Below are 26573 nucleotides of genomic sequence, written 5' to 3' on the forward strand. Positions count from 1 at the left end.
AGTTTCACTGACCTAACCTTTCCATGCACTTGGCATTTAGAAGCTACAGCAGCATCTGTAGCTAGCACTATCGACTTCTAAAGCACTTCTTCATACTTACATTAATTCTGCCATGTTACTGGCATCTCTCAGAATTTGAGGAAAAAAAAGTGTTTCATGTTGAAAAAAACAAAACCCAATTTCTTAACATTACATAATATCTAACTCTACACACATTCAAGTTGAGCACCAGCATACGTAGAGGCCAGTAATACCTCTTTTTAAACAAATATTAGTTAAAAAAAAAAAAAAACAGCAACCAAATTCAAATAAGATAAAAATAAAAGAAAAATTGTTTTGTAAAGCACTGCAACTAACAATGAATACTGCATATAGCGTATACGCTAGTCAGAAACCTAGCATTCCCATCTTTTTAATGTCTTGGGATATCCCTATCTACGCAGTAATTGTTGACGTCTGGTCTTAAATGAGCACAGTAACAGATTTAGTAATAGAATTATTATATATTGTATTGTTGCATATATATTAATGTATTTGAATTCATACTTATTTGTGGAGCATATGCATTCTGCCTCCAGTGCTCCCTAACGGAGCTTTTCCAAGCTCTCTTCCTATAGTAAGCATACAGGGGAATCATGCATGGGGCCATCTTGCGGACATTAAGTGAATCTTTCAGGATATACAAAATCGGGAAGAGACATCAAAAGGAGAAATTATGATAGATAATGTTTATTATCCCCCCTCATTCTGATGCAGTGAAACGCATTTGTGTTCCGCTGCAGATAGAACACGCTCATTTTTTTGAGTAGAAAAATGAAAAAAAAAAGATATTTAGCACATTCCGGGGAAAAAATAGTTAGAACCCTTACCCCTGTACCTCCTCCCTTTACTAATAAAAGTCTCTTCCTCTCTATGTATGCTATAGAGATGTACAAACTCATACTGTACCACCATCACATACAGCAAGAGCCATCCTTTATTGTTTTTCATATTATCATCATTTTCCTCATCCTTCCCAGCTGAATAACACTTTTATTTTTATAAATTTTATTTATTTTTGTGGAAATGAATACTGGACAGCAGCATTCAACTACAGATGACCTAGAAATGGAGGCTTATATTATTTTTTAAAGTCTGAATACCCTCTGAAGAACATAAAAGGTTTCTTCAAATTTAGGTGAAGGAACAGCAACAGGAACATTGACATTACTACAACGAATAACTAGCTGCGGGTAATTATGGAAGAGATTTGACACTGGATCTAGTGCCTTTTTTCCTTCAAAATACTTTCCCTTTAAATACAGCGAGTAAAAACTATACAACTGAATGTTGATTCAAATAAACAAACTGAAACTGGTCAAAAAATGGAACAACCAAGACTTCAAGCCTTTCTTTGAAAGACAACACAACTCAGTATTTTGACCCTTTTTACATACTTTGTAAAAATGTAATGCAAACAGCTCAGAGATAAGCAACACCTGACTGACACAAATAAAAAGGTTCTAAATGTGTTCTAAATCCCTTCTAATCCTTTTATAGTTCAGAAATATAACATATGAAAGAAACATAGCAATTATCTTGAAAACAAACAAACATCATCAATCCAGGGAAAGTTCCAGCATCCTAAGATACTTGAACTGTAAAGAGACCACAAGAAGAATTCCAGAAGCAAGCTACCTTTTTTAAAAATAAAATATTTCGATATATCTGGGAACAGCTTTAATAATTCTGTTTTTAAAATATAATTTCTTTGATTATTTTCCCCTTACTAAAGTCATTACGGGACGGTGTGAAGTTTTGTTTTCATTATTGCTAGGGTAACAAAATCACCAAAGTGCATCACTGAAGGTTTTTTCTTGCATGTCTTAGATCTTTCTGCGTTAGCCTTTTATATTATTCCCATTTTTAACTTTTAGAATTATGCTCCTGCTTTCTCTACTGAGCAATTTGTACACTACTGAAAATTGGCCCTTTTCGACATTAACTGTCAGATAACCCTGAAAAAGCTGCTGCTTTTCCCCAAGTTGTTTTTGTAGAAATTTAAAGACTTGCTCTTTTCCAATAACTAGAGCATTTATTTCTGTCTCGAGCCAAGGCTGCAGCTATAGTCGGTAAAGATGCCTTCTTTGAAAAACGATAAACAGCAAGTATATTAAAATATGTTTAATGATACAACTAAATAATATGAAATTATTCTTCTACAACACAGAAAAACAAGTATGATACTCACAGGTGTTTGGATCATCATGGCCCTTTGATCTCTCATAGTTCTTACAATATCTAGTGGGTAAACAGGCTGATTGCACTCAATGAGACACATTGCTGTCTCCATAGTGATGAGAACTCCTGTCCGTCCAATCCCAGCACTGTAAAAAACAACAAAAAATAAAGTATCTGAAAGACAGTCCACATTTAAAGGCCACGTTTTCCTAAATGGAGTATAAAGCACCCCACCAAACTTAAGACCTCCCTTCTCAAGGATTCTCATGACTGAGCTTTATGATAACAGGGGTTAGACAGATTGGGTGTTACTGGAAGCTTCCATCCTGCCTGAAAAGAGCAGAAGGCAGTGCAGAACTGTCAATCCTCTTCAGAGAATTGACAGTTCTTAACCTAGCTTTTAACTAACAGAAACTACAAATATATTTATTCATTCAAAATATTGTTTTGCAGTTTTAAAATAGAAACCTAATGTTCCTTCATACTTGAATATAAAACCAAATCCGTTTTTTCAGACAACACCATTATCTCAACTCATACAATTATTATTTGTCAGTAAATGAAAGTTTGCTTCTAAATTAATTAGTTAATATAAACATTGTCTTTGAAGCTTAATTGTTCTGATTTTGAAGCATAATTTCAGATTAAATCCAGCCAAACTACTACTTTAAGTTTTTGTCCAGAAGGTGGCATCAAAGCTACTACATATTTCAGTGATGTCACAAAACTTTCATGACAAGATGTAAATGTACTGGTTATATAAAATTACTCCACAACATTTTACACCTCCAGAATTTATACATACAGAATTTGTATGCGGAATGCACCATGAAATGCAAGCAGGAACGGTATTTGTCAAAGAATCTGTAACAATTCATTTTACAATGTCAAAAGATCCAGATAAGGGCAACAACAAGGATGGAAAGTATGATACAGTTTCCATATGATAAATATCAGGTGAGCTAAGACTCTTCAGCTTGGGAAAAGAAACCGTTGCTTGATGGAGTGGAACACTGAAACTTAACAGAAGACAAGAAAATCATGAATGGCAGGAACAGGGTGGGTGGCTCACCATCTCTTACGGAACAAGAATTAGAAACTGTTCAGCTAAACTGTTAGAAGCCTTGTTAAAGTAAAAACAAAACAAAACAAAAAAGCTTTGATGCAAATTTGCAGAACTTGCCAAAGGACAGGAATGCAGGAATTCAAGAACTCAGAAATAAGAACAGAAACGTCCTTGGAAAAGAAAGGCACTGGAGCTGCTACACAGACAAACGTAACAGGTTCAGTAATTTCTTTAACTTGAAATGAGTTGGAAGCTGGGCAAATTACGTGGCACAAGCACCATAAAACCTTGTTTGGTTCTTTACTTTCCTGAAGCATCTATTTATGATCACTGGTCCAAACAGAACAGAGTACATTCAGCCTGATTTTGAATAACGTTTCTTTCTTAAAGTACATTCTGTGCTACACCTTTTTCCTTTAAAGGAAAGGTGCCATGGAAATAAAATAAAATGCTTACAGTTAAGATTCACTCACTTCCAAAGTTTCTCATCTCAGTACTCTTCTACAATGGCAAATCTCAAAAAACCACTAATTTAGAAGGAAGTCACCAATTTGTACAGGGAATAAAGATTGTTACACCAGAGTGTCCTTTCATCAGCGCTGCGTTCAGGCTGTATGGATTATAAATTGTTTAACCACTCCCAGTTCAGTCAAAAAGCTTGTTAGTAGCACTGAGAACTAAATGTAATCAGAGAAGCAATAGTGATGAACACAACTTGAAAACAAGTGTTATAAAGTAGCTCAACATAACAAAACCCTTCCCTATTCTTCGGATTTTTGTTGCTTTACAATCTTTTTTTTTTTTTCTTCATTTTAACCTACTATTGTATGATAGAGGAGTCTTCTCTATTAGGTACTTGGATTCCCCATTCTAAAACTGGTGCCTCAGGTCTAAAACCAAACTTCACCATTTTGGTGCTGTAATGTCTAGTCCCCTTATACTGAGCGGCTAGTAAAAACAGCATGCCAACATCATGCGGAAGAACCCCTGGGCTCCTTCAGCTTGACCTTGCTAGTGAAATGCAGTTATATTTCCCAACAGCCATCAAGTTAGGTCAATTAAGTAAATTATGCCAAACTGTGGTATTCTCTCCTTTTTTTCTGAGAGACATGAAACTGTTTTAAATGTTGATACTGAAATTATCAGAGTGGAGCCAGGTTGATACCTCACTGACAGGAATGAAATTGTTCCTGAACACCAGTGTCTCTGTAGACTTGCACACTTTGTACTGTGTTAATGAAACTATTTGTTCAGAACCATATCAACCGAAATATAGCAATAATGAAGTTGAAGAAAAATATCATTTTGAGACACTGGAATTCTAGCAGTGCCAATTGGTTTTTCCTAATTCAGAAGATTTACCCTGACCAACACAAAGCAGAAAAGACAGCCAAACCAATTAAATACAATTTCTGATACACAAAGTCATAAAAAAGTAGTCATCTTAAGCAAGCTTCCTAGGTATCTTTCACCATCTCCTTGAATTACAGAGACCACTAGCACAAGCATTTAACTTAAATATGCAAATCAATACCCACCCAGATTCATGGATGTAGATACCCCAAATTCTGCTTATTGAAAGTGATTACAACTTTAAGAAAAAGGAACTGTTTAATTTAAAGGTTGAGTTCTCCTGTAATCTGCGGATACAGTTAAATGTTTATTTGAACAACAAAGCACAGAAATACTATTTGATTTATTATCAAATATAAGTTCAATTTTGTGATTTAGCAAAATTGGAGGGGAAAAAAGGTATACCTGCAATGAACAACAACAGGTTCTTCTCTGCCAGCCCGCTTCTTTCGCACTAGACACACAAAATCTAGGAAATCACTGGAATCATCAGGAACCCCATGATCAGGCCAAGCTATATACTGAATTTGGGTCAGTTGGCGGCTTTCCTCTTTCTAAACAGAAACATAAGATTTATTGAAGGGTAACTCAGGTTCCATGGAGGGGAAAACAAACAAATAAATAAAAATCAATGGTACATTTACATCAACTTGTGCCTATAATAGATGTAGCTTCTGGAAACTTTCAGTTGTTAATTTTTGCTCATTGTGGATTTTACAATTAATTTTTTTTTGTTAAAAACAAAAACGGCAGGTTAGAAAATGGCACTCCATGTAATAGTAAAAACAGTTCAAGGATACAAACAGTCTATCTAAACACCAGATGTACAAGAAGGTAGCCAAATCTTTAACAAAACAAATTTAGCAGAAAGAGGTACCATCTTGCTAGATCAAATGGCAGCACAGGAATAGAGAGAGGGGAAGACAGGACTTCCAGGCATGAAAGCCTTCCTTCAGACTTTGTGTGAACGCCAGTATTGTGTTGGATTTAACTGCACCTCTAATTTTATCCAGCTTACTTCACAAGATGCAGAATGACTTGGTTTTCCACTCCCACCCCCTCGCTCGAATGTCACAAACATATCACATGCCTCTGGTGAGCGGAGGGGGCAGGCCGTACAATCGGAGTAAAAGAAGCATTTCAAAGAACAGAAGTTACAGTACGTTAAATAACCCTTTGGCATGGAATCATTTACAGAGCTTCCACTACTGATAATAAATGAGCAATTGTCTCAACAGCACACAGGAAAGGAATTTTAACTGCAAATTGACTAAAAGGAAGTTCTATAAAACTGATGTCTCATCTGGAAATCCATGCAGTGAGAGAGAAGTACATGAACTAAATTTCAGATAACCATTCCCAAACATTTCTGAGACTGAAATGCTAACTGGTGAAGCTCTGGAAACTACATATTCCCTCAAACTCCATGCTATGCATGTTTAATCTGGGAGGTCCTGGTTTACATCTCATTGCTGATCCCAATTCATGCTTCTCTCAGCAGGATTTATCGTCCATCTACTTGCACACAATCTCCAAGATGGAATTATTAAGAACTGTTTGCCACCAAAAAGGTGGATTTTCAGTAGCAATACTCGAACACTGCTTCTGTTTGATGTTTTGAAAGCACCAAGGGAATAACAAGTTTCTCAGCTTTTAATTACTCTTTTTTATTGTCCAGGTCTTGAAAGATGGCAATAAAAGCCTTTAAGACAAATAATACATCTTTTATGTGATTCTAGACCAATTTATATTATTATGGAAACCAAATCCTTGTGATATTTTGCTTATAAATGGTTATCATGCTAACAGCAGAACTTATACAAGGTAAAAACATTTCAATAAGACTAGTTTTCTAAAGGTTTCTAGAAATAAACAGTTCTGTTCACATGTCATCAAGATTTTAAAAAGCCTGATTAGGTAGTTTCAGCTAGTCTGTGAGGATCCCACAGATTAATACTTTATATGCATACATATGTGTGTGTGTGTATATATATATATATATATAATGATTTTACCTCCAGATTAGTCAATGTCATTTCTCGAAACACATAAGCAGGATTTCCTTCTTCTGAATGGCAGGTAATCTGGAAATTCCCGTATGACGAGCTTCCTGATGGCTCTGGCCAGTATTGATGGCATTTAACCTGAAGTCAACACATTTTTAAAGATGTTTGTGTTTAAATTCAGAATATTATTTTCAGTCTCTCTAGTTGCTTATTCCTTTGTTCAGTAAATAATATTTTGATCACTTTGTAACTACTATTAGTTTACTTACCAAATAGACTGTGCTACTTAATTAACTGCATATCAAATAATGTGCCGCAGAGCACCAACTCAGTGCTAGTGTAAATTGAGGATGGATGCCTTTATCTTTCGCTAGAATTTGTTTTTAAATTGTATTTATAAAATATTTCATCTTAACACTTGAGTGACAAAAGCGCTGCTTTATAAATATTTCTGACCTCTAAAAACTTAACGTAATCTTCTTAAAGCACATGTATATGGGAAAAGAACATATGAAAAAAAGAAAGGAGATAAGCAACAAAAAAGCTGCTAAACCAATTCAGAAATTAGGGGAACGCAGATGGTGGGCTTCAAAGACTCTTGATAAAGTCACCAGTGTGAATGAAAACTCTAAAAACTAAGATTTTTAGATATATTGCTTAACGGCCTAATTATAGAGGTCATTTCAGCTCAAGTGTACTTTTGTTTTTCCAACCCACCTGGCGATTCTTTAAGAGCAGCCAGATTTGCAGACTTCCTGCTCCACTGAGACATCCCGGCATGCAGTGGGATAGTGATGTCAGTAGCCTCATGATCAGCTTTAGAGCAGGGAGTCTGCCTATGGGTATAAGACAGATAAGTCCTTTTACTTAATTATTTAGCAGCTCTCCAAAGAGCTCCACAAATATCATTATTGAGTGGGGTGGGGGAACCTCAGAACTGCTATTGTAAGTCTGTTTGTAGCAGATTTGTAAAGAAAATTCAAATTAAAAGGGCACTTGTACTGAAATTCCCTCTAATCATATTCATTTGGGAGCAGGCAGCATCAAGCTAATGTTGAGTCACTGAAAAAAAGTTTAAAAACACCACAACTCCCCTTCAATTATTTTAATTACATTTAGAGGCCTGACATCCCAACAAATACATGGTTATTACTAAGTTACAATATATACAGACAGCTGAAATATAGTCTGAGTTGATCAGAACACCCACAATGTTCCATAAATCCATCTTCAAAAGAAATCCTGAATTATGAGAAATTCCACTAAACTATTATTCTAGTATGTCATTTCTGTCCACACACTCAATCATCCAGTGCTACTGTGAATGCTCCAGACCTGATAACTCTGGAACTAAACCGTTTGTATGACTAGATTTTATTGTTTTGCTTGTCTCCAAAGGACAAAGCTGCACAACAAATGAAGCTAATAAAGAAAAACTATTACTTTAAAAAAAAAGCCTTTGACAACACCATGAACAATTATTTTCAACAATTCATAAGTCTCTACTTCTGCAAGTTTTTGTACGAAAACGACTGAAAGGACAATGATTTTTTCACACTATTAAACAAAATGTTCATAGCCTCAGAACATCATTTTATGAAGAATTTTAAATTTCAAGTTTATCAAGGATTCTCTTAAAGACAGCCATCCAGGCACGTTATCTCAACACTACAAAGCTACTTTAGGCTGCCTTAAAAATTCATCTCTACATATCAAAGAACTAATTACAAGAACTGATTCCATTTTTGGAGTTTCTTCATTTGAAGATTAGAGAAAAGAAGACTCATGAAAGTAAATTCTAGTTTGACAAGAGTCAAACCAATAAGCCAAAAATATTTTAAGAAATACATGGGGACTTAAATGTATTTCAGCACTGAACCAAGTTTTAATATTAGCTACACTAAGAATATCAAAAGGTTTAAAATGTAAGATTCTTCACTACAACAGTACTAAGAATGCACTGCCCTTATGAAAACAGTTGCACTACCTGTCGTAATAGTATCTTCCTCGGACCTTTTAAATGGCAATCATTAACAGATTTTTTTAATGTAAGTGGTATTTAAGAAAATCTTGTACTTACTCTACCCCGTTCAACTTGAGTTGTTAACATTACAACCATAGATGAGCCTTGTTCCCAAGTCATCTGCCAAAAATCAGGACAAGTGTTTGGCAATGGACCTTGACAAGCAATGTACTGGTTTATTATTGTGGAAGAAGGGATTTCCATCTAAGAGAAGATAAAATCATTATTTTAATTCTTGCATTCACCATGAGAATGAATTTCTGTTAGTTACACATCAGACAATGTTTAGTGACTAATAGATAAAAAAGCAACGTTACATGAATTCTATTTACTGCAACTTAGTCACTACTGCCTCATTAGTAATCCAAAAAGAATAGTGTGTTCCTCTGGTAAAGGGCTACTTTCTCCTAGTTTTTTTTTTTTTTTTTTTTTGCTTGTTTCTTTTATAAAATTACCTGCCACAAAGTATAGCAATTAAGCAAACCTAGAGTAAATTTCAAACCATCTGATTACAGGCTTACCCAGACATTCTAGCCTCGACTAGATTCACATGAATATTTTTTTTCACTTGAGTTCTCCGTTGCAAAACTGCAAAATTACTTAATGCCAGAAACTGTTTTTAAAAACAGTACTCACATTTATGTAATTTGCATTGATGTAATCTTCATTACTTTTTAAAATAACCCGTGTAGCATCATCTGAAAAAATTTTTAGAAAGATGTTACTTATTTACTAACCAGGGTAAAATACTTTTAGAACACAAATACAAACACATACTTACAAGGCGAAATGTCTCTGTATCTATTTTTGGAAATGTTTTGAGGTAATCTGGCGCAAGACATTGTCATTCCAGGTTTTTTCCTATACAATTGCTAAAGACAAAAAAGATGGTCAAGACCACAGGAGATAAAAAATACCTGTTAGTATATGCACAGAGATACTTTTTATAACATAAATTACTGAACAAAGATAGTTTCAACAAATATGGAAATACTTTTTATAAGAAAGCACTATGAAATATTCTATGGGATCGTTTAAAATAATCAAGACATCATCACAATTTGGTTAAAGACAAACTGACTGTTAAATTTCAGGCTTCCATAAGAACACTAATCCAGTGAAGTCAGTATTACATAACGTTAAGGGAATTGGCAGATACTGACATTCCACATGGTGGTTTGGGGCAAGCAGATGGCGTTGTGTATAGCTCTCTACCTACGATGAAGTTGTTTCAGAGCTTTTTTTTTTTGTTTTGTCAGATATCTTCCTGCATTTCATTAGGTATACAGTGAATCCTGGGCTACCTTGTGCTTTTCTTGCACAGTATCTCCTTTGAGAGGTTTCTGTCCTGTCATGCCTTAGTCATTCACTGCCATAACCATTGTGCTGCAAACAGTACCAGTGATATCTCCAGGTTCAATAAAAAGCACTTAAAAAACTTAAAATCTGAATCATTTAAATAATTTTTTTGAAAGTGAACTCCTAAGTGAATTGATAGAGAAGAGGCCTTAAACCAGAATAAGAGATGTGGCAAGTAGAGCTTTGAAATCACTTTTCAACCAGAGAACACAACCTTTCACTTGTCCTCCCAGCATAAAACATGGTGACTACACACATTCCATGCACAAGTTTGACATCCTATGGCAATGAAACAGCTAAATGAAGACCTGGGAGTTATGTGTCAGTACACCCATACGTTTCTTGACCCAAACACATACACCAAAGCCATTTATGTCACACTGTTACAAAACCGTACAAAAACTTTCCCTGGAAGAGCTCCCAGTCTAAACCTATGCAGTATAACATACCAGGTACATATACTGCAAAATATGGGTACTATTCTATGTATAAAATAAATACATTTTACCAGAAGTCTCAAATAGTATGTTTTATAAATATACATTGTGATACATAACCTTAGGTCTCTGGTGAGGAATTCACACTGCTGTATTTTACAAATTATTGCTTCTTGCTTTAAGTCACTTGACCTCATGCATTAACGAAGATGGAGTATCATCAGAGCACGAGTTAGTGCTAAAGAAAGACTATAGCTATCAGCAGCTATGGACACCAAAAGAAATGCACTGTTCTTTTCAAATATGCCAAAAAATTAACTATTTATAAAGTAATTTGTTACACATTCTTAATAGGGCTGTATTTTCCATTGGTAATTTTATATTCCCTCATTGAAATAGAACATAAAATATCAACAGTTCAGCTGTCATTCAGCCCCTACATTAACTTTGATTAGTAATGAAGGTCTGAGTACAGAACATAAATTTTTGGTGGGTTTTCTGTCATCACCACTATAAAAGTTTATTAAAATAGGCCCCTGATAACCATAAAAAGTTGCAAGCAATCAATAAGACTATTTAAAACTGAAACAACATTTAGAAGTAGTATTTGGATTGGTTATTCTATGCCATAACTTTGGACATGTAGTGTTTCTCTACAGGACTTTTTTTTTTTTTTTTTTTTTTTAATTCTTTCGAGTGTTAAGTCAATTGTTGTACTCAAAATTGCTGATGGTACTGAAATTTAAGTGAAGTTTTCTCTGTTTAAAATGATTACTATCCCAAAAGACTTAAAACCTGCGCACAACTACAGGTGACAGTACTCACATCAAACTGAGCCAGAACAGTTCCAGTGATAAGCCCCTCTGCTAGCTGAATCATGGATTCCCGCAGAGCATTATCATCTTGATGGACACCATCAAGTGGAGATTTCTCAGGGATGTACTGGAAGTCAGGCTCGCTCTCCAGCTTCTCTTCCACAACATCATAGACAGCTACAAAAAATATAAGTATGAAGGCTCTAACCAGACATGCTGTTTGGCAAGTAAAGTTAACTTTAAGTCACTTATTTAAATCAACTAAAAAGGCATTTCTCCTGTAGAAAAATCCACATTTATTAATACATTGATTTTAATCCCCATCATTAAGGGCAAGTAGCCTTTACTGATTACTAGCACCCATGACAAAACTAATTTTGGCTTTAACAGTCGTTTTAAGCAAAAGCACATCACTGACTGTTCACATTTTGATCAAACCTCACGTTAGGCCCTACCTTGTCTGGTGTACTCCCTAATCTCAAATTCCCACATCACGCCTCTGAAGGTGCTACAGGTACATTTACATTTTTACTTTTACTTCATTTTGTACTGATTTGTTCTTTCAGGCTTTGGTGATTAGGGCAAGACATGCAGACCACCAGAGAAAACGGCACTAATATATGCCATTATAACACTATCAATGCTGTATGTGTGCCCTGCCTATAAACAAACTGAAAAATAATATGCATCATCTACTATACATAACAAACATGCTGTTAGAAAGCCTCTCTTTAGTTGAAATTGCATGATCATGAAGGAGGAAACTAGCAGCTCCTCACTTCTACAACTCAAATGTTTTTATCCAGAACACAAAGATGATCAACACATAAGGGGATACCAATTTAGTAACTTGTAAACAAACAAACAATTTTATATGAAAAAGAAAGTAAACATAAAAACCGCATGAAAGCTTGCACACAGAACATGAGCACAAATAGGAAGCATGAATCAGTGGATACAGGAAATATTGTTTATGAGGTGTTTGACATATTCTCCTAAAGTAATTTCAATTATTCTGATTGAACATGATTTTTCATTTTCCTTTCCTGTGCAACTGTATTATAATTGGGATGTAGAGCAGAATTAACTCCAGTGACCATCTGTTGGCAATACTTCAACAGTTTACGTCATGAGTATATTGCAAACACTATTATTTCAACTGCATTTTTAGCACTCTCTGCATCAAGTAGAAATGTTACCACTCATTTTGAATTGTTTTTAAAACATATGGGAGGATTTTGCATATATGGAACTCCAAAGGCTTCCAAACACTTGGTTCTTGTTTTGTGTTTTTCTTTTTCTTCAAGGGAATTACAGTAACCTCAGAAACTGCATTCAATATACAGATGGTTTTCTGGACTTTTCTTCCTTAATCAATGAGAGTGAGTACAAAATTTACTTCATCTCTCTGTTAGAGATACGCGATCTCTGGCTTCCCTATTCATTCCCAATACATAGATCTGAACAGTTCCTTAGAGTATGGGATCAATTAAGATTTATACAATAGGCTGTATCGGTGCAAGTCCTTTTCAAGGAAGGGAGTTACTTCTTAAAAGATAAGCATTCCATCAGAGGACAAAAAATTAAGATTAGAAGACAAAGACAAGGTGTTTATTTATTTATTTATATACTTTTTTCATTATGTACAAATTACTCACCATTGGGTCGAACTAGGAGCACAAGTTCCCCTGAGTGTCTCTCACAGCTAGCTTTAATAAACATAACAACTTGATCGTGGGTATGTTCTGCTATATCCCTGCCGTTGATCAGTACAACCTGGTCTCCTTCATTCAAACGAGGGACACAAAGATCAGCCTGCAACACATAGAAAAATAAAATCTGTAAAATGAGCCATTTCCAACTTGTCACCTTAAAATAGCAACTGAAAGTAACTACACTCTGGGACTTGAATCCTAACAGCCAAGTTGCTATGGTTGCTGCATGCTGCATTGTATTCAAATGATAAATCTGAGTGTTGCTCAATATATGAGACAGTGCCATTCATATGAACAAATCAATTTGTCACTGGGAGGTGACTGCCATTGTCATGTCTTTCAGCAGCTGTTACTCCACTCCTCTGGTTGAAGTAGAAAGCTTGACTGAGCTTCTCTGTTTCAACCACATTTTGTACAGGCAACTAAAAAGCAGAATGTTCTTATCTTTGAAGGGAAGGGAGTAATTGTCTAAATCAATTTCAGAGGCTTAAATACTTCAGGTATGAAGCATTACAATTGTAACAACAAGAGTAAGACAATAACCAAAGACAATGCATAAATTTAAGTAATCCCAGAGAGAAGAATAAAAATAATTATTATACCACTGTTCAACCATGGTTGCAAAAATGAAAGAGCACATGCCATCACCAATTATCTTTTCCTTGGAGACTGGCTATTTAAAGCTTTTAGCCAAAATTATTTATATTATTAAATATTTTAGAGATAATAATTTACATGGGTAAGAACATTGTTCTTACCACAGATCTCAACAGGAAAAAAAAAAGGAAAAAAAATGCTGTATTTCTTAACTGTTAGCAAAGAAATGGTTCGCTCTACTGTAAAAGGTAGAAACAGAGCTGACTTCAGTCAGCTGAATACCAGGTCAGTATTTCTGGCAATCAACTGACAAAATATTGTGCCTAGTTTGAAGACACTATTGATAGTCACTAAACACCACTAACAACAGACAATCAGACCTAATGAATGATTCATGATGTCTGATTTTAATCTAAGTCTTGGCTTTATTCAGCTACATCTGTCACTAAAGTAAGAGGTGTTTGCCATTTTAGTTGTTTTTAAGAGAATAGAAGACTCCATATAAATTAGATTAAATTGTATGAATTCCCATATTAAAAAATAATCAAGTAAATGTAGTTTTAGGATGACAGCTCAAGAAACAATACATACTGAACATCTGCAAATCTGTAATTTTCAGGAACTAAATCTTGTTTCATTAAAAAAATATTTTTGAGGATTGAACTTTTTTCCACCAGTGTTATATAGCCCCACCAAATCCTTTCTGCTTGTTTCATAGGCAGCTAAGAAATAGTTACTAGTTTTGAGCACATACTTCAAGCTACACAGATATTTCAAACAGCTTGATTTTTGATAACTTACAGGTGTTCCTGGAGCTACCCTGGACACTATTACGGGCATCTTCTGATCATATCCACCCTTTAAAAATAAATTACATACGTCATAAACCATAAACATCAGAAAAACAACTTAACAGACACAAAAGGAATAGTTACTGTACCTTGACATTGAAGCCAAACCTTCCATTTTCATCCGGCTTCATTCTGATCATAACAAGATTGTCATGGGGGATACCACCATTGGGCTAGTAAAAAGAAAAAATATATATTACTTGTTCACAGTTATTATAGCCTTCGTGGATATTGTATGCAATAATTTTGCATTTTCCTAATTAAGAAATTGCTACTGGACACTCAGGAAAACATCAATAAGGCAAATGTCTTATCTCATGAGTTTTACATAGAAGGAAAAACAATTATACACTTAAAGTCTTGGATGTAATTAAGTTAAAATTGTGTTCTGTCAAAGGAAGCTCAAAGTAAGAAACGGCACTAAAACAGACTAATTGGCTTCAAGCAGTCTTAAGAGAAACAAATTACCAAACTGAAACATTTTAAATTATTTTAGTTTAGACTGCAGTAAAGAGCCCACAGTAAGAATGTAACATGATAAAAAATGAGGTAAGTTAATACACACTTTTTTCCCCCCCCTATTAACTGCAATATGGTAGCAGTAAGCTGCGACAAGTTTGTCAACAAAACCTTGGTTCCATATCTCGTCCTATTTTGTGCATAAGGTAGTGTAAGTTCTGTCAAGCTCTGACAATTCAAACAGTTTATTTATTTATTTATTCTTATTCTGATCAGAACAATATTGTCACAGGAACCACCAACAAACTGGGGAATACTAGATACTTTTGTAATCTGGCAAAATCAACTTATTGCCATTGAAATAAATTTTAGTTTGGTCCACATTAATATTAATTTCACAGGCTGAATATCACCTAGTATATACATGGTGAGGATGTGAAGTACTATTAAAGAAATTTATGTCAACGATGTTTTTAATGTTACCAAATATAGCCCAAAGCATAAGAGTCATATTCAGAAAGGAAGAAAAAAATCCATTTATTAAAGGAAATCAGACGTTCCTATTAGGTATGAAAGTTCAAAACGTGCAGGCTCAATAGGTAAAAAGGCTGCTAAACTTGGCTCATAAGAACGGGAAAAAAAACATAAAAAGACAACTCAGCATCACATGTTTTAAGCTCCTGATTAAAGCCAAACCACCCCCACCGCACCACAACCACATTCATAGTAGTGAAAAGGTGAAAACTTTGGGGAAGGAGAGGAGAGTAAACGTAAGAGTAAGCAAACGGTATGTTGATGAGAAGGAAGGGAGCATATAGTTTTTGCCGATGTTCACTGGCACAGGAGACCAGGCGAATGTTCCTGGGCAGGATGAACAATAAGCAAGGGCTCACATGCAGAGTTTGGCAAGTTCTGTGCCACTCCTTTCCCCAGATTACAAAAAACAACGACGAAAAAAAAAGGCTAATTATTTCCTACTCTAACAGGCAATTTTGAAGAGTAGTTTATAATGAAAAACCCAAAGAGAGCACTGTATATCATCACTAACTTGTCCTGACTGCAGAAACTCCTGGCCACACCTGTTTTCAAATACTTCTGGACATTCTGATCGGATGCTTAAGGAAGGCTGGTGTAAAAAGCTGTCATTTCCATACCTGTCCTACTACCATTCTAAATGAACTCTCCATATGTAAACAGACAAAGGAAATTTGACAGCTTAATGAAGGCAAAATGATCAGAGTTTTTCCTGGAAATATTTGAGATGGAGCAACAGAAGAGACTCTAACAGTACAGAAACCTGAAGTGCATTCTGGTCAGAAAAGCAATCTTGAACAAATACATTCAAAATCCTAAATTTCTAATTTCACAAAATGTAGGAGTCATACTGTGTTTCTTTTCCAGTACCCAACATAAAAAGCAATCAGCAGACCAAATTAGATCTTCAGTTACAACAGTGTACTGCCGTAAGTAGGGCTGAGTAAATGTAACTCATTGGATCAGAGCAAACAATCACACTGACAATGCACACAGGAAAAAGAATCTTATTCTGCAAAAAACAACACAGCTGCATGAGAACTAAAAGGAGTTTAAAAAAACAACTGAAAGTTATTTTTGTCAATTTGGTACAGATAACCGAATGCAGAGAGACCTGATGAGTAGTGTTATTTTTCAGAACAGAACTTTACTATGACTTGGGTAAGCAGCAGCAGAAGACTGAGTTGTTAAAAATACTGTTTCATGATTTAATTAAGGCAAACTTTTTATGACATTCCCAAAATGCTCATAAATTTAAAAAGTTTCAATTTTGTGTTTTATTAAAACCCCAGCTATGAAATTAAATATGGGTTTTATGCGAATCTTAACTTTATAACAAGGCCTGAGAGAACACCCTAGGCTTAGAGTTCAGAATGCAAATAAAAATAAACCAAAGGCATTTCTAAAATATCAATTTTGGGAGCTGACTCATAATTTTGAATGTCTGAGGTCGGTGAAACTGCTTATACAGTATTTGTTACATCTGGATGTTAAAGAGTCTTCCCATTCTGAAAAACATTTCTTGACCCACATCAGTATCAAACCAAAAACCATTTGAAAACTTTCCTAAGGACAAAAATCACAAAAATGGTCAGTGACTTCTCACCTCAGACAGACAATAATCAACTGATTATATTACTCATCTAGCACATGCTCAAGAAAGAAAAAAGAACTTTGGCTTGGATGTTTATGTTCCTTGTCCCAATCTCTTCGTAGTGGCTCGCTCTTGGAAATTCTAATCAAAAATACTACCACAGATTCAAAAGTCCACTCCTGACAGAACTACTCCAGATGCTAGTAGGAATTTTTAGGTTCGTCTTTTTGACAAAAGCTAGATTAAACACTATTTTTCATACCAGCAGTAGTTATCTACAAAGTCTTCTTTAAAACCGACAGTGACTTCTGAAGAGGTTAAAAGTTTCTGCAAGTGATGAAAAGCTGAGTATTTTAAAAAAGATCTCTCTAACATGTTTTGCATACTTATCCCAGTGTAGTCATTTGGTGACAGAAGACAAAGGACTACTCCAGCAGATAGAAAAAGTAGTAGTAGCGAGGAAAGAGAGGGTATGTATAATGGAAATGTTGCAATGTAATGTACAAGTGTGGCAATTCCCTGAAATGTATCAGAATTTAGCTAAAGAAAAGTAGAACTATCTTTCAGAAAAAAAAAAAAAAAAAATAATTAAACTAGATCTAAAAACTTACTGTGGACTTTTCAGGTGATGCAGGAACATCAAATGTTTCATTAATATGGTTATCCAGTTCCTGCTGTGAGTGTGAATGATGAATTTGGTTCCAACTGTTCTTTTTAAATTGTTTGGGTGGTAACGCAGGAGGCTGCCCATCTATAGGAGTTTCTTGAGATCTAAGTATCAAAATAAAAGTAAAATCATTAGACATTGACAATACTTTAAGGATTCCAGGTAAACTAAATAAACTGCTTGAAGAAACTCAGGATGACCTGAATGTATGCATATATTTTGAGAATCTCAAAAATTTACTGTGGTGGAATACATTGGAAGTATATGTTTAGCCATGTTACTGCCTTATTCTTGAAAAGCAATTGTACATGAAACAAGCAAGTTCAAGTTTTATACATTACTTTTTTCTTTTTTTTTTTCCCCCAAAGGATCTAGCACTCTTAACCTATTTTGTGTTTACAAACTATAAAATTCACTGTATTTACACACTTCATTTTTGCTAAAAATAAATATCTAAAGTACATGTCACTTAAAATGTCTCCTGCAATAAGAAAACCAATTAGATCACAAGTCAATGCCTGAAATTTAGATCTTAAAAACAGACAAAAGCATTGTAATGAAGTGCTCCCACGCTATTTTTTGGCTTTTGATCTAGAAATAGGAGTGCAAACTCAAGTCAATTCAGCTGTCCACCCACATTTATTTGAAAAGCTCAATGGAGGTGATAGAGTTAAAATTTTCAATTTAAAAGTATATATATACATACACAGGCATATTTCAAAAGAACTTTGGTTTTATTCCCCTCTTGAACATATTCCCCTTTGAAATATGTGCAGCATTGAAACATTTGTAAAAATGGCATTCATAGCATGCATTTTTCAGTTGAGTTTTAACATCATTACAGAAGATAGAACAGCAGAAACTACTATTTCTGTTTTAGATCTTTGAGCACTGTACTGTAGATTAATAAAAATGTTCTCTCTGTTTATGTGCAATATAGATCATTTCCTTTATTAGTCCCTTTGGAATAAAAGCTTAACTGTATAGTTTGTATTACATAGATGATTCATCTTTCATTATATGGCTTTATACTTAAGAATTAAGGCGAACATTTTTAGAGGCTCGAAAGGGCAGTTAGCATTAGTTCCCATTAACTTAGTTTGAATGTCAGTTTCTAAATACCAGCAAGGATACATGCCTTCCTCCTCACAAACCACATTAAAAGATATTATTAAGTAATTTAACTACTTATGGCAACAGCCCACTGATACTAGCAGCAAATCCAAAACCCATGAAGAATGAAGTTACAGGTTACAGCTAAACCTAAAGAGAACACCACCACCAGAAATGGGTGCTGCCATTCTTTCTTTCGCTCACACCCATGCCCCTGTCCTTCAATGATGCCAGTGCTCCTCCCTTGGCCAGTCCAGCTTACCAAACAAGCCAAAATACAGTGACTTTTGGACAAGCCTGGGTAGCTTTCTGCTGGTTCAGCAAGATGAATCGCCTCGTCCCTAGGTCGAGTACTGTGAGGGGAGGGAAGTACACTCCCAGAAGCCAGAAATAGGACAATGCCCCATTCGTTATCAGCAAGCTGTAGCACTGACTCATACTATAACATCTAAAAAAGCATCTGTAACTATAACATCTCTAAAAAGCACATGTACTCGCGTGACTAGTCCTCTGTATTTAACTAGGCTAGCCGCAGTAAACTGTTAGCTGGGTAAGACTCTCGTTATGAGACAGAACAGCATTTCAAGTTGCTGCAAGTATGAAAACCTAAGGCAGCTGTACATCAAATTCCATCCTGCAGAATTTGGCTCTATGTAATTAAAGGGAAACAGGGCCCAGGTGCACATTTTCAAAAACAAAAATGAAAAAATAAGATCCATATTGTCTCAGTGATTTAAAACCAGGGATGAACATCTTTCAAAAAGTGTGACAATGGAGTGGAAAATGGAACATTTCACTAAAGAAAAGTGCATATTCTCCACTTCAGTTTTTAAAAATTTAGCCATTTTTCTAGAACACAAATATTGTTTTTTTTTTTTTGTCAATTTAGGGAAACAGTACATTTGAAAAGATCCTGACAATATTTTGAGAGATGTTTTTGCTTAATGTCAACTTTTAGAAAATAATAAAAATAATATCTTGTGACACTTTTCAGTGCAACTGAAAGTAAAAAGTCTTTTTTATTATTATTGATAAGTACCTTTTCAAAATACAGTTTTGTGGAGAGGGAAAAATATCATGATTGCCAACATTTGCAGAACGAATTTTCAAGGCAACTCTAAATTATTTATACATTGACTTACGAAGGTCATCCAGAGCTTTTTAGCTACCTGTGTATTTATACATTCAGCTCTGGCCAGCACAGGTTATTCATCCTTTCAAGTGAAGGGCAACATAGTTATATATTTTCCTACAAACAATTACTCCTGAGAATTTTAAACTGAATAAAAAAGGAATGGGAAACCTTCATAAAGACACAAAAGGATCCTGATAAAAGTAAATGTTGGAACTTATGTTTGACTAGATGTTGGTCCATACATGTCAACATACACAAATTCCTACAGAACATACAAATTTATAGAAAAGATTGGAAAAGTTACTTAAATGAGCATTTTAGTAGCAGCAAGGCAAGTACTGTAATAGATTAGCATAACGAATTGTGAGAACTAACAATCAAGCCTTGGGCAAAAACTTCATTGCTTTATATTTGCCCAGTCAGCTTTGAATTTCCTTATGAATGCTTAGACAATGGCAGTGAAAGCAGCCTGTTTTGCAGGCAAAGCAGCTCTCTGTTTCTGCTTTCAGCAATTTACATCATAATAAAATAACACACAAAACCTCACACTGACTACCTTTGTGTATTTTTGTTACAGATATCCGGTCTGACCTTTCATAATATATTAAGCAAACATTTCATACACATACCCATAAGTTCATTAAATTAAATATATATCATGTGCTTTTGGAATTTAAGGTTATAATTACCTCTGTAAACTACAAGTTGCTCTGAATAGCACATGAGGATGAAGACAAAAAAAAGCAGAATGAAAGACTGTGCTATCTAAGCTATAATGCCCTTCTAAACTGCACTGAAATTCTGATTTCTTTTGCTATATTGACTCCAAACTTCAAGAGAGCACTATACAGACTGTCAGGTTAGCCCCTCTTACTGTCTTGCACACACAAATTTGATCCATAACTAGGAATTTCCAATAAATTAGCAGAGGGACTACTCTAATCTTCTGACTCGGAATAATCAAAGTATTTAAGATATAGGGTGTTTTTTTTTGAGTGTAAAACAGTACCATTTCTAATTATACAGTCAATATAAACTTTGTGACTCTACTACTTTCATTCATAAATATCAAAGCTTGAATCAATAACATCACCTGAGACTTTCAGAAGACTCTGAAACCCTCACGGTTCATGTTTTTGACAGCAATATCCTCACTCTTAAAAGTAGCTTATACTAAGTATCTATAGAAGGAGATTAAATTCCACGTCTGAACTTCCAACAAGGGAAAAAAAATACAAATCTTAGTGATGGAAGAGCAATATTTTTCCTATTAGGGCATGAAAAAGTGCAAAAACATGAAGAACACCCATAGTTGCATAATTAACTTGCACAACCACTTCCTCTCTACTTTTAAGGTTCATTTCTATGGTAACTTACACAAATCAGGTATTAAATAAACAAATCCAAAGAACTTTCAGGAACATATTTTACAACTTAAATTTAGAGTAAAAGCATATGAATAAAAGAGCTTTTTAGAATTTTGCTTACTCCACTGTATCACTCCACCATTCAAGATGAGTTTCTCATAACTGACTTGATTTGTCTTGGAACTGAAGGAACCTGAGTGGCCTCAGTACAGTAAAACTCAAGTATGAAAAAAGATTCGCAAGTGTTCCAGTTTTGAGATTCCCTTGCCACACAAATAGATTAAAAAAGACCATCAAAAAAGGGAACTTTCTATTATTAGGCTAAAGCACTGCTTTTTCATCTCTGAAATCTAAACAACTGACTGTAAAATTATAGCTAATAAAATAACTTGTGTTATTTTACAAAACCTTAACAGTTTTCTTTTCTATTTCCCTCCCCAAAGTTATGCAAAGTTGTTGAAATGGAAGGTATAGTCCAAGCGAGGTTTTAAAAGTTGAATACATTCCCAGTGTATTTTTTTCCTGAGAAACACCAGCTGTTTATAAAAATGTAATTATGCACATGTTGTTTTATAGTTCTCAAATGGTTTTGAAACCATTTGCATAATTTCCTTGCTTATAGAGATTATACAAAATTATGAGAGTAAATTTAGAATTATATGTGTATCTACATATAAAAAGATACAGCAGCAGTGTTAATATCGTTTATATTGTGCACCGTTTTTCCCCCAATTCATCTGTAGTCTGGCCACCAGTTTATTCCAAGCATTTCAAATCTTTCAATAACTCAGGTTTTTTGTTTGTTTGAAAATAAACATTTTTTCCCATAGAATTCCTTCAATTCATGTATAGAATCTTTACAAAGAAAAGCTTTAGTTTGCAACCTGCTATAATAATTAATTTTGATTACAAATGAATATATAATCTTTTAGATGACAACTATGTCAAGCAAGAAAAACCTCGTATGAAAGAGGAAGATCTTTATAATTCATATCCACAAAAGCTATGTCATCCTTTTAAACTTAATATACAATACTACATTTTCATCACCATTGCATAGTACTCTTACAGTATGAAGAATACTCAGCTTGCTAGGAAAAACAAAACAGTGCAGTCTTAAACAAAAATATACTCTATAACAACGTACAAAGAATACTAAGAACCTCGGAATGCTGGGGTACTAACGTATTTTGGCTGAGTAATTTGTATATCTCACACTTCTTTGTTTTGACAAAAAGCAAAATTTCCAAAAAGTTATGGGAATTTAAAACTTGTATCACAAAGCAATACACTCCAGTTCTACCAAAACCAACTTTTACATTCACATCCAGACACTGATGGTCACACTACAACAAACCCACATTTACATTGGACAAGGGGAAAGGTATGGCAATCCTGTACCAAGAACACCTCAGATATAGGTCTTCACTCCTATATAATTTGATTTTTACTAAGTCTTACACTAATAGCTCCTGAGCAACGGCTACCTTTTTATTAGATTTTCTGGCTCTCCCCTGACCTAAACATTTAAAACTAGATTCTTTATGGCAAAGATTTCTGACTTGTTATCCTCAGTAGCCCTGTATGCTACCACACAGTAACAAATAAACAGAACTTACGGTGATGATTCCAGTATTATGCTGTTAGCCTGGGTGGAAGATGGAGATCGGTGGTTCACAAATACTTCACTTGGCGAAGTGTGAACCACATGGTCTACTAAATGTCCAACTGATGAGGGTCGTAACCGGGCTCCTTCTTGAGTGAAGGCAGAGTTGCGACTAAAAGGGAAAGCATAGCAATGCAATGTGAAAAGAATTTCATTATTAACCTACATTTCTTACACCACTATGAAAGAATGCCAGAAAAACACTTTTTCCTCGCAGTGAAAACATATGTTCACATACATAGTTCTATGAAATAATTTCATGTTTCAAAAAATCACTGAAACAATTGTGTGTTTTTTATGATAGATGTGCTATGTTTCATAACTTTCTTTACAAAAATATTTTTGGCACACTTTCGAAAACACTAAACGGCTATTTTTTAATATTTTTAGAGAAACCTGAAAGATAATGCTTTCGATGAAAAGGCTACTAAACCAATAGTCCACTCAATGAGAAGCGAAATGAATCCCTGAGAATAAAAATCCTGTTTGTTCATGGAAGAACCTTGCTGTCCATTAAGATGAACATTTTATCTCCAACATCTTCTCCTGGAATAATCATAAGCATTACACTGAGAGTCATTTCCTTTCCGTGACCCAAAATTTTCCCATGTGAAAACGAGAATTGTGACATATGCATGTATTCTTAAAATGCCTTGAACCATGAATAAGGTATGTTATACTATAAGCATCTTTATTATACAATTTTAAAAGTAATTTTTAAATTGCTGCAGATATTTATAACAACCTTCTTTTGAATAATCTACTGCAATGCCAATGAATCTTAAAATCTTCTTGCTTAAGTAATACAAAATTGGATAATACAGATTCTTAAGCCAGTTTCAGCACACTGAAAGAGAAAGGTGGTTATTTTCCAAAAGAAATCAGAAATGATTTTCCCCTAACTAACATAACTATAACTAACATAAAACACAGCTCTAACATGTGAAAAGCAAGCTTTGAAAGGAATAAAAGAAATGCAGAAACACTGAGGAAAATAAATCTGCAAGGATTTCTGATCAAGTAATTTTCCTCGAAGTTTTAATAAGCGAAATTATCCAGAACTAATTATTTCTAAAATATCACAGAGATATCATTATTATTTTTTTCTTAGCCAATTGAATAATTTAGTTTTAACTGTGTTTGAGAGAAATCAAGCTCAAATTTAGGGTAGCATGCTACATCTTTCTATAGGTTGAGTTAAAAGTATCTATAATTCACCCCTGAACAGTTTCTCTTGTGGAGTTAAATGTTCCAGAGAACTAATCAGCACATAATTTTGTCAAGTTATTTGTCTCCATAAAGCATTAGTCCTTTTATTACACAAGTAGGTCCCTGCCATTAGAGGCAGTCACTTATAGGGAGAGATTCAGTGCTACTTACTGGTTTGGGGTTCCAGGTGGAGACCGTGATGGTAGGCTCTGGGTTTCTAACCTATCATCAGACAGTGAGTTCCTACTCACTACTTCCCAGTCCATCCCACTCATCAATTTCCGTGCTAAGGGTTTACTGGGGGATCTAGAAGAAGAAAGTAAAATGATTGACCAGAAAGGTCAGAACAATATTATATAAAATTAACTACAACAAAACTCTGGATATTCTATCAAAGGAAACCAAATCATATGGAAACAGAAATGTAATAATGCAAAACTGTATTGACATGCGCTGTGTTGCATCTTCTCAATATATTGTACTCCATTTTCTGTACTTTGCACGAGAACATCAGTGAAATACAGCCATGAAATACTGCTGGCTGGTACGAAGGCAGACAAGGTACAAAAGGAACCTATTAAAACTTCACCAAGCATTTCTAATGCCTCAGAGAGAATCTGACTCAAACAGAATATTCATCAAGAGGTACGAACTCAAAAAAGAAAAAAACACTACGTAACAGAACAGTTCAGCCGTCTCAGGAAAATAAAGTCGTGCAAACATCTGTCCAAAAAGCTCCCAAAGACTTTGAAGAACTGAAAGCAGGGCAATAAGGAACACGGCAATCAAACTGCTGGGCTTTGTCTGCTCATGAGGGTTTTTCCTTCAAGGTGACACACGCTTTCTTCCAGAACATGGTTTGACACCAATAAACACGATGCAATCATCCTATTTAATCTTCGTAGTGGGCTACTTTTGGGCTCCATTCAGTTTTGTGCCAGAAACATCCTTCAGGTTGAGGTCGTTATCCCCACCATTTCTTGTAAGAAAGGAATCATTTTTTATTTGTTGCCATTTCTTGATATTGAGGAAACTTTTTCTTCTCATCCTCCAGTCATACCAGGATACATACTCACCTCTTCTGCTGTTTCTTTCTCATATTGCTCGAATACAGATGAAACCATACTTTAAATATCTAATGAACTACTATATTTCCCTCTAATAATGGACAGTGTCAAATGAATCATCCAAGGCTTGTGGTTGCCTTTCTTTTAGTGGCATCACATGGGATTGTTCACCCATCCTGCATCTAAACATATCCAGACTTTAGCTTTTTATTGTTTTTAACTGTAGATTTTTCAGCCAACAACAAAAATTCTCTCAAACAACCCTTAAATACAAGTCCCTGCGTTTTGTGTTAGTGAGTTTTCACTTCACCTCTACTACTTTGATGACGCTATATAGTTCAATTTCTCCTCTATTACTAGCCAACTCCAGTGATACAGGTGTCCCCCATGATACCTCAATTTCAGTCACAATCATTTCGTTCCCATTTGCCTTTATATTTTATCACTACACTCTTCTTTATTTTCCAACTTTGGAGAATAAGGTGACTACATATTACTGTACCAGCATAATGCTTTCCTCCATTTCCTTCCCCAGCTCCATGCACCCATATCACAAAATAACTTCTGCCTTTGCTGTGCCCTAAACACATGGTAACTGTTCTTTATTTTCATCTTATCATTATCACCTTACAGATTTACTGAAAGTGCAAACCCAGAAAGAAGGAACTTTGAGAAAATAAGGAACTACTGACACACAAATTACATCCTTCTGAAAATGAGAACTTCAGCTACAAATACATTTTTGATTCTCACAGAAATTAAATACAAGCCACCACCTTAAGCAGACCATCCTCAGTATTACCAAAAAGGTCTAAAAAACAAAAAGCAAACATCATGTTGAGTAATCTGTCTGCACATACGGGAACGTGCATGTCTTATTGTTTGGTACTAAAGCAGTGGTGATCTGGCTGTGAAGGGTTTTTAACTTTTTGTTTGTTGTATTTATTCCCTCCCTATGTCCTGATGCAGTTCTGAACATGTGTTGCATGCTGTTTTGCTGTTCTAAAGATTTACTAAATAACAGCTGAAAAAAATCAGACAGTTGAGCAAGATGGGCTGTTCTAAATCCTATTCATTCAGGCCTTAATCCACCTGAAAAAAATCTAGCAGTATATCGATAACTGAAAACAGACAAAATAGCAGCTGTTTATTTCCTGAGAAATAAGACATCCAGCTTCTTTGAATGGATCACTGTGTTTAAGCAGTATTAATTTGATTCAGAAATAATTAGCTTGATATCAAGTCAATTAAACCAATATTCTCATTTACATAATTTGCTTCAAATGTGAGCAACTCAAACCTCTTTAGAGATTTTTATTC

At 34.8% G+C, this 26573-nt stretch overlaps 1 protein-coding gene across 8 annotated transcripts in view; it reads right to left on the reverse strand.

The window, feature by feature from the left end:
- PTPN4 (protein tyrosine phosphatase non-receptor type 4) overlaps positions 1-26573 on the reverse strand; it is a 113768-nt gene that overhangs the window by 5140 nt on the left and 82055 nt on the right. For 7 of the 8 annotated variants that reach the window (XM_066999627.1, XM_066999626.1, XM_048050402.2 and 4 more), the window contains 13 exons: positions 24358-24492; positions 22931-23089; positions 17641-17800; positions 14532-14615; positions 14393-14449; positions 12938-13094; positions 11290-11456; positions 9450-9540; positions 9305-9366; positions 8726-8872; positions 6655-6783; positions 5045-5193; positions 2231-2366 (listed from right to left, as the gene is read on the reverse strand). In XM_066999627.1, coding sequence (XP_066855728.1) covers positions 2231-2366; positions 5045-5193; positions 6655-6783; positions 8726-8872; positions 9305-9366; positions 9450-9540; positions 11290-11456; positions 12938-13094; positions 14393-14449; positions 14532-14615; positions 17641-17800; positions 22931-23089; positions 24358-24492 — 1633 coding nt within the window. Of the gene's footprint in view, positions 1-2230; positions 2367-5044; positions 5194-6654; positions 6784-7362; positions 7482-8725; positions 8873-9304; positions 9367-9449; positions 9541-11289; positions 11457-12937; positions 13095-14392; positions 14450-14531; positions 14616-17640; positions 17801-22930; positions 23090-24357; positions 24493-26573 lie in introns of those variants that run through there. The other variant, XR_007158920.2, reaches the window with a different exon arrangement.

This window comes from Anser cygnoides, chromosome 6, assembly GCF_040182565.1.
Source record: "Anser cygnoides isolate HZ-2024a breed goose chromosome 6, Taihu_goose_T2T_genome, whole genome shotgun sequence".
Lineage (NCBI taxonomy): Eukaryota > Metazoa > Chordata > Aves > Anseriformes > Anatidae > Anser > Anser cygnoides.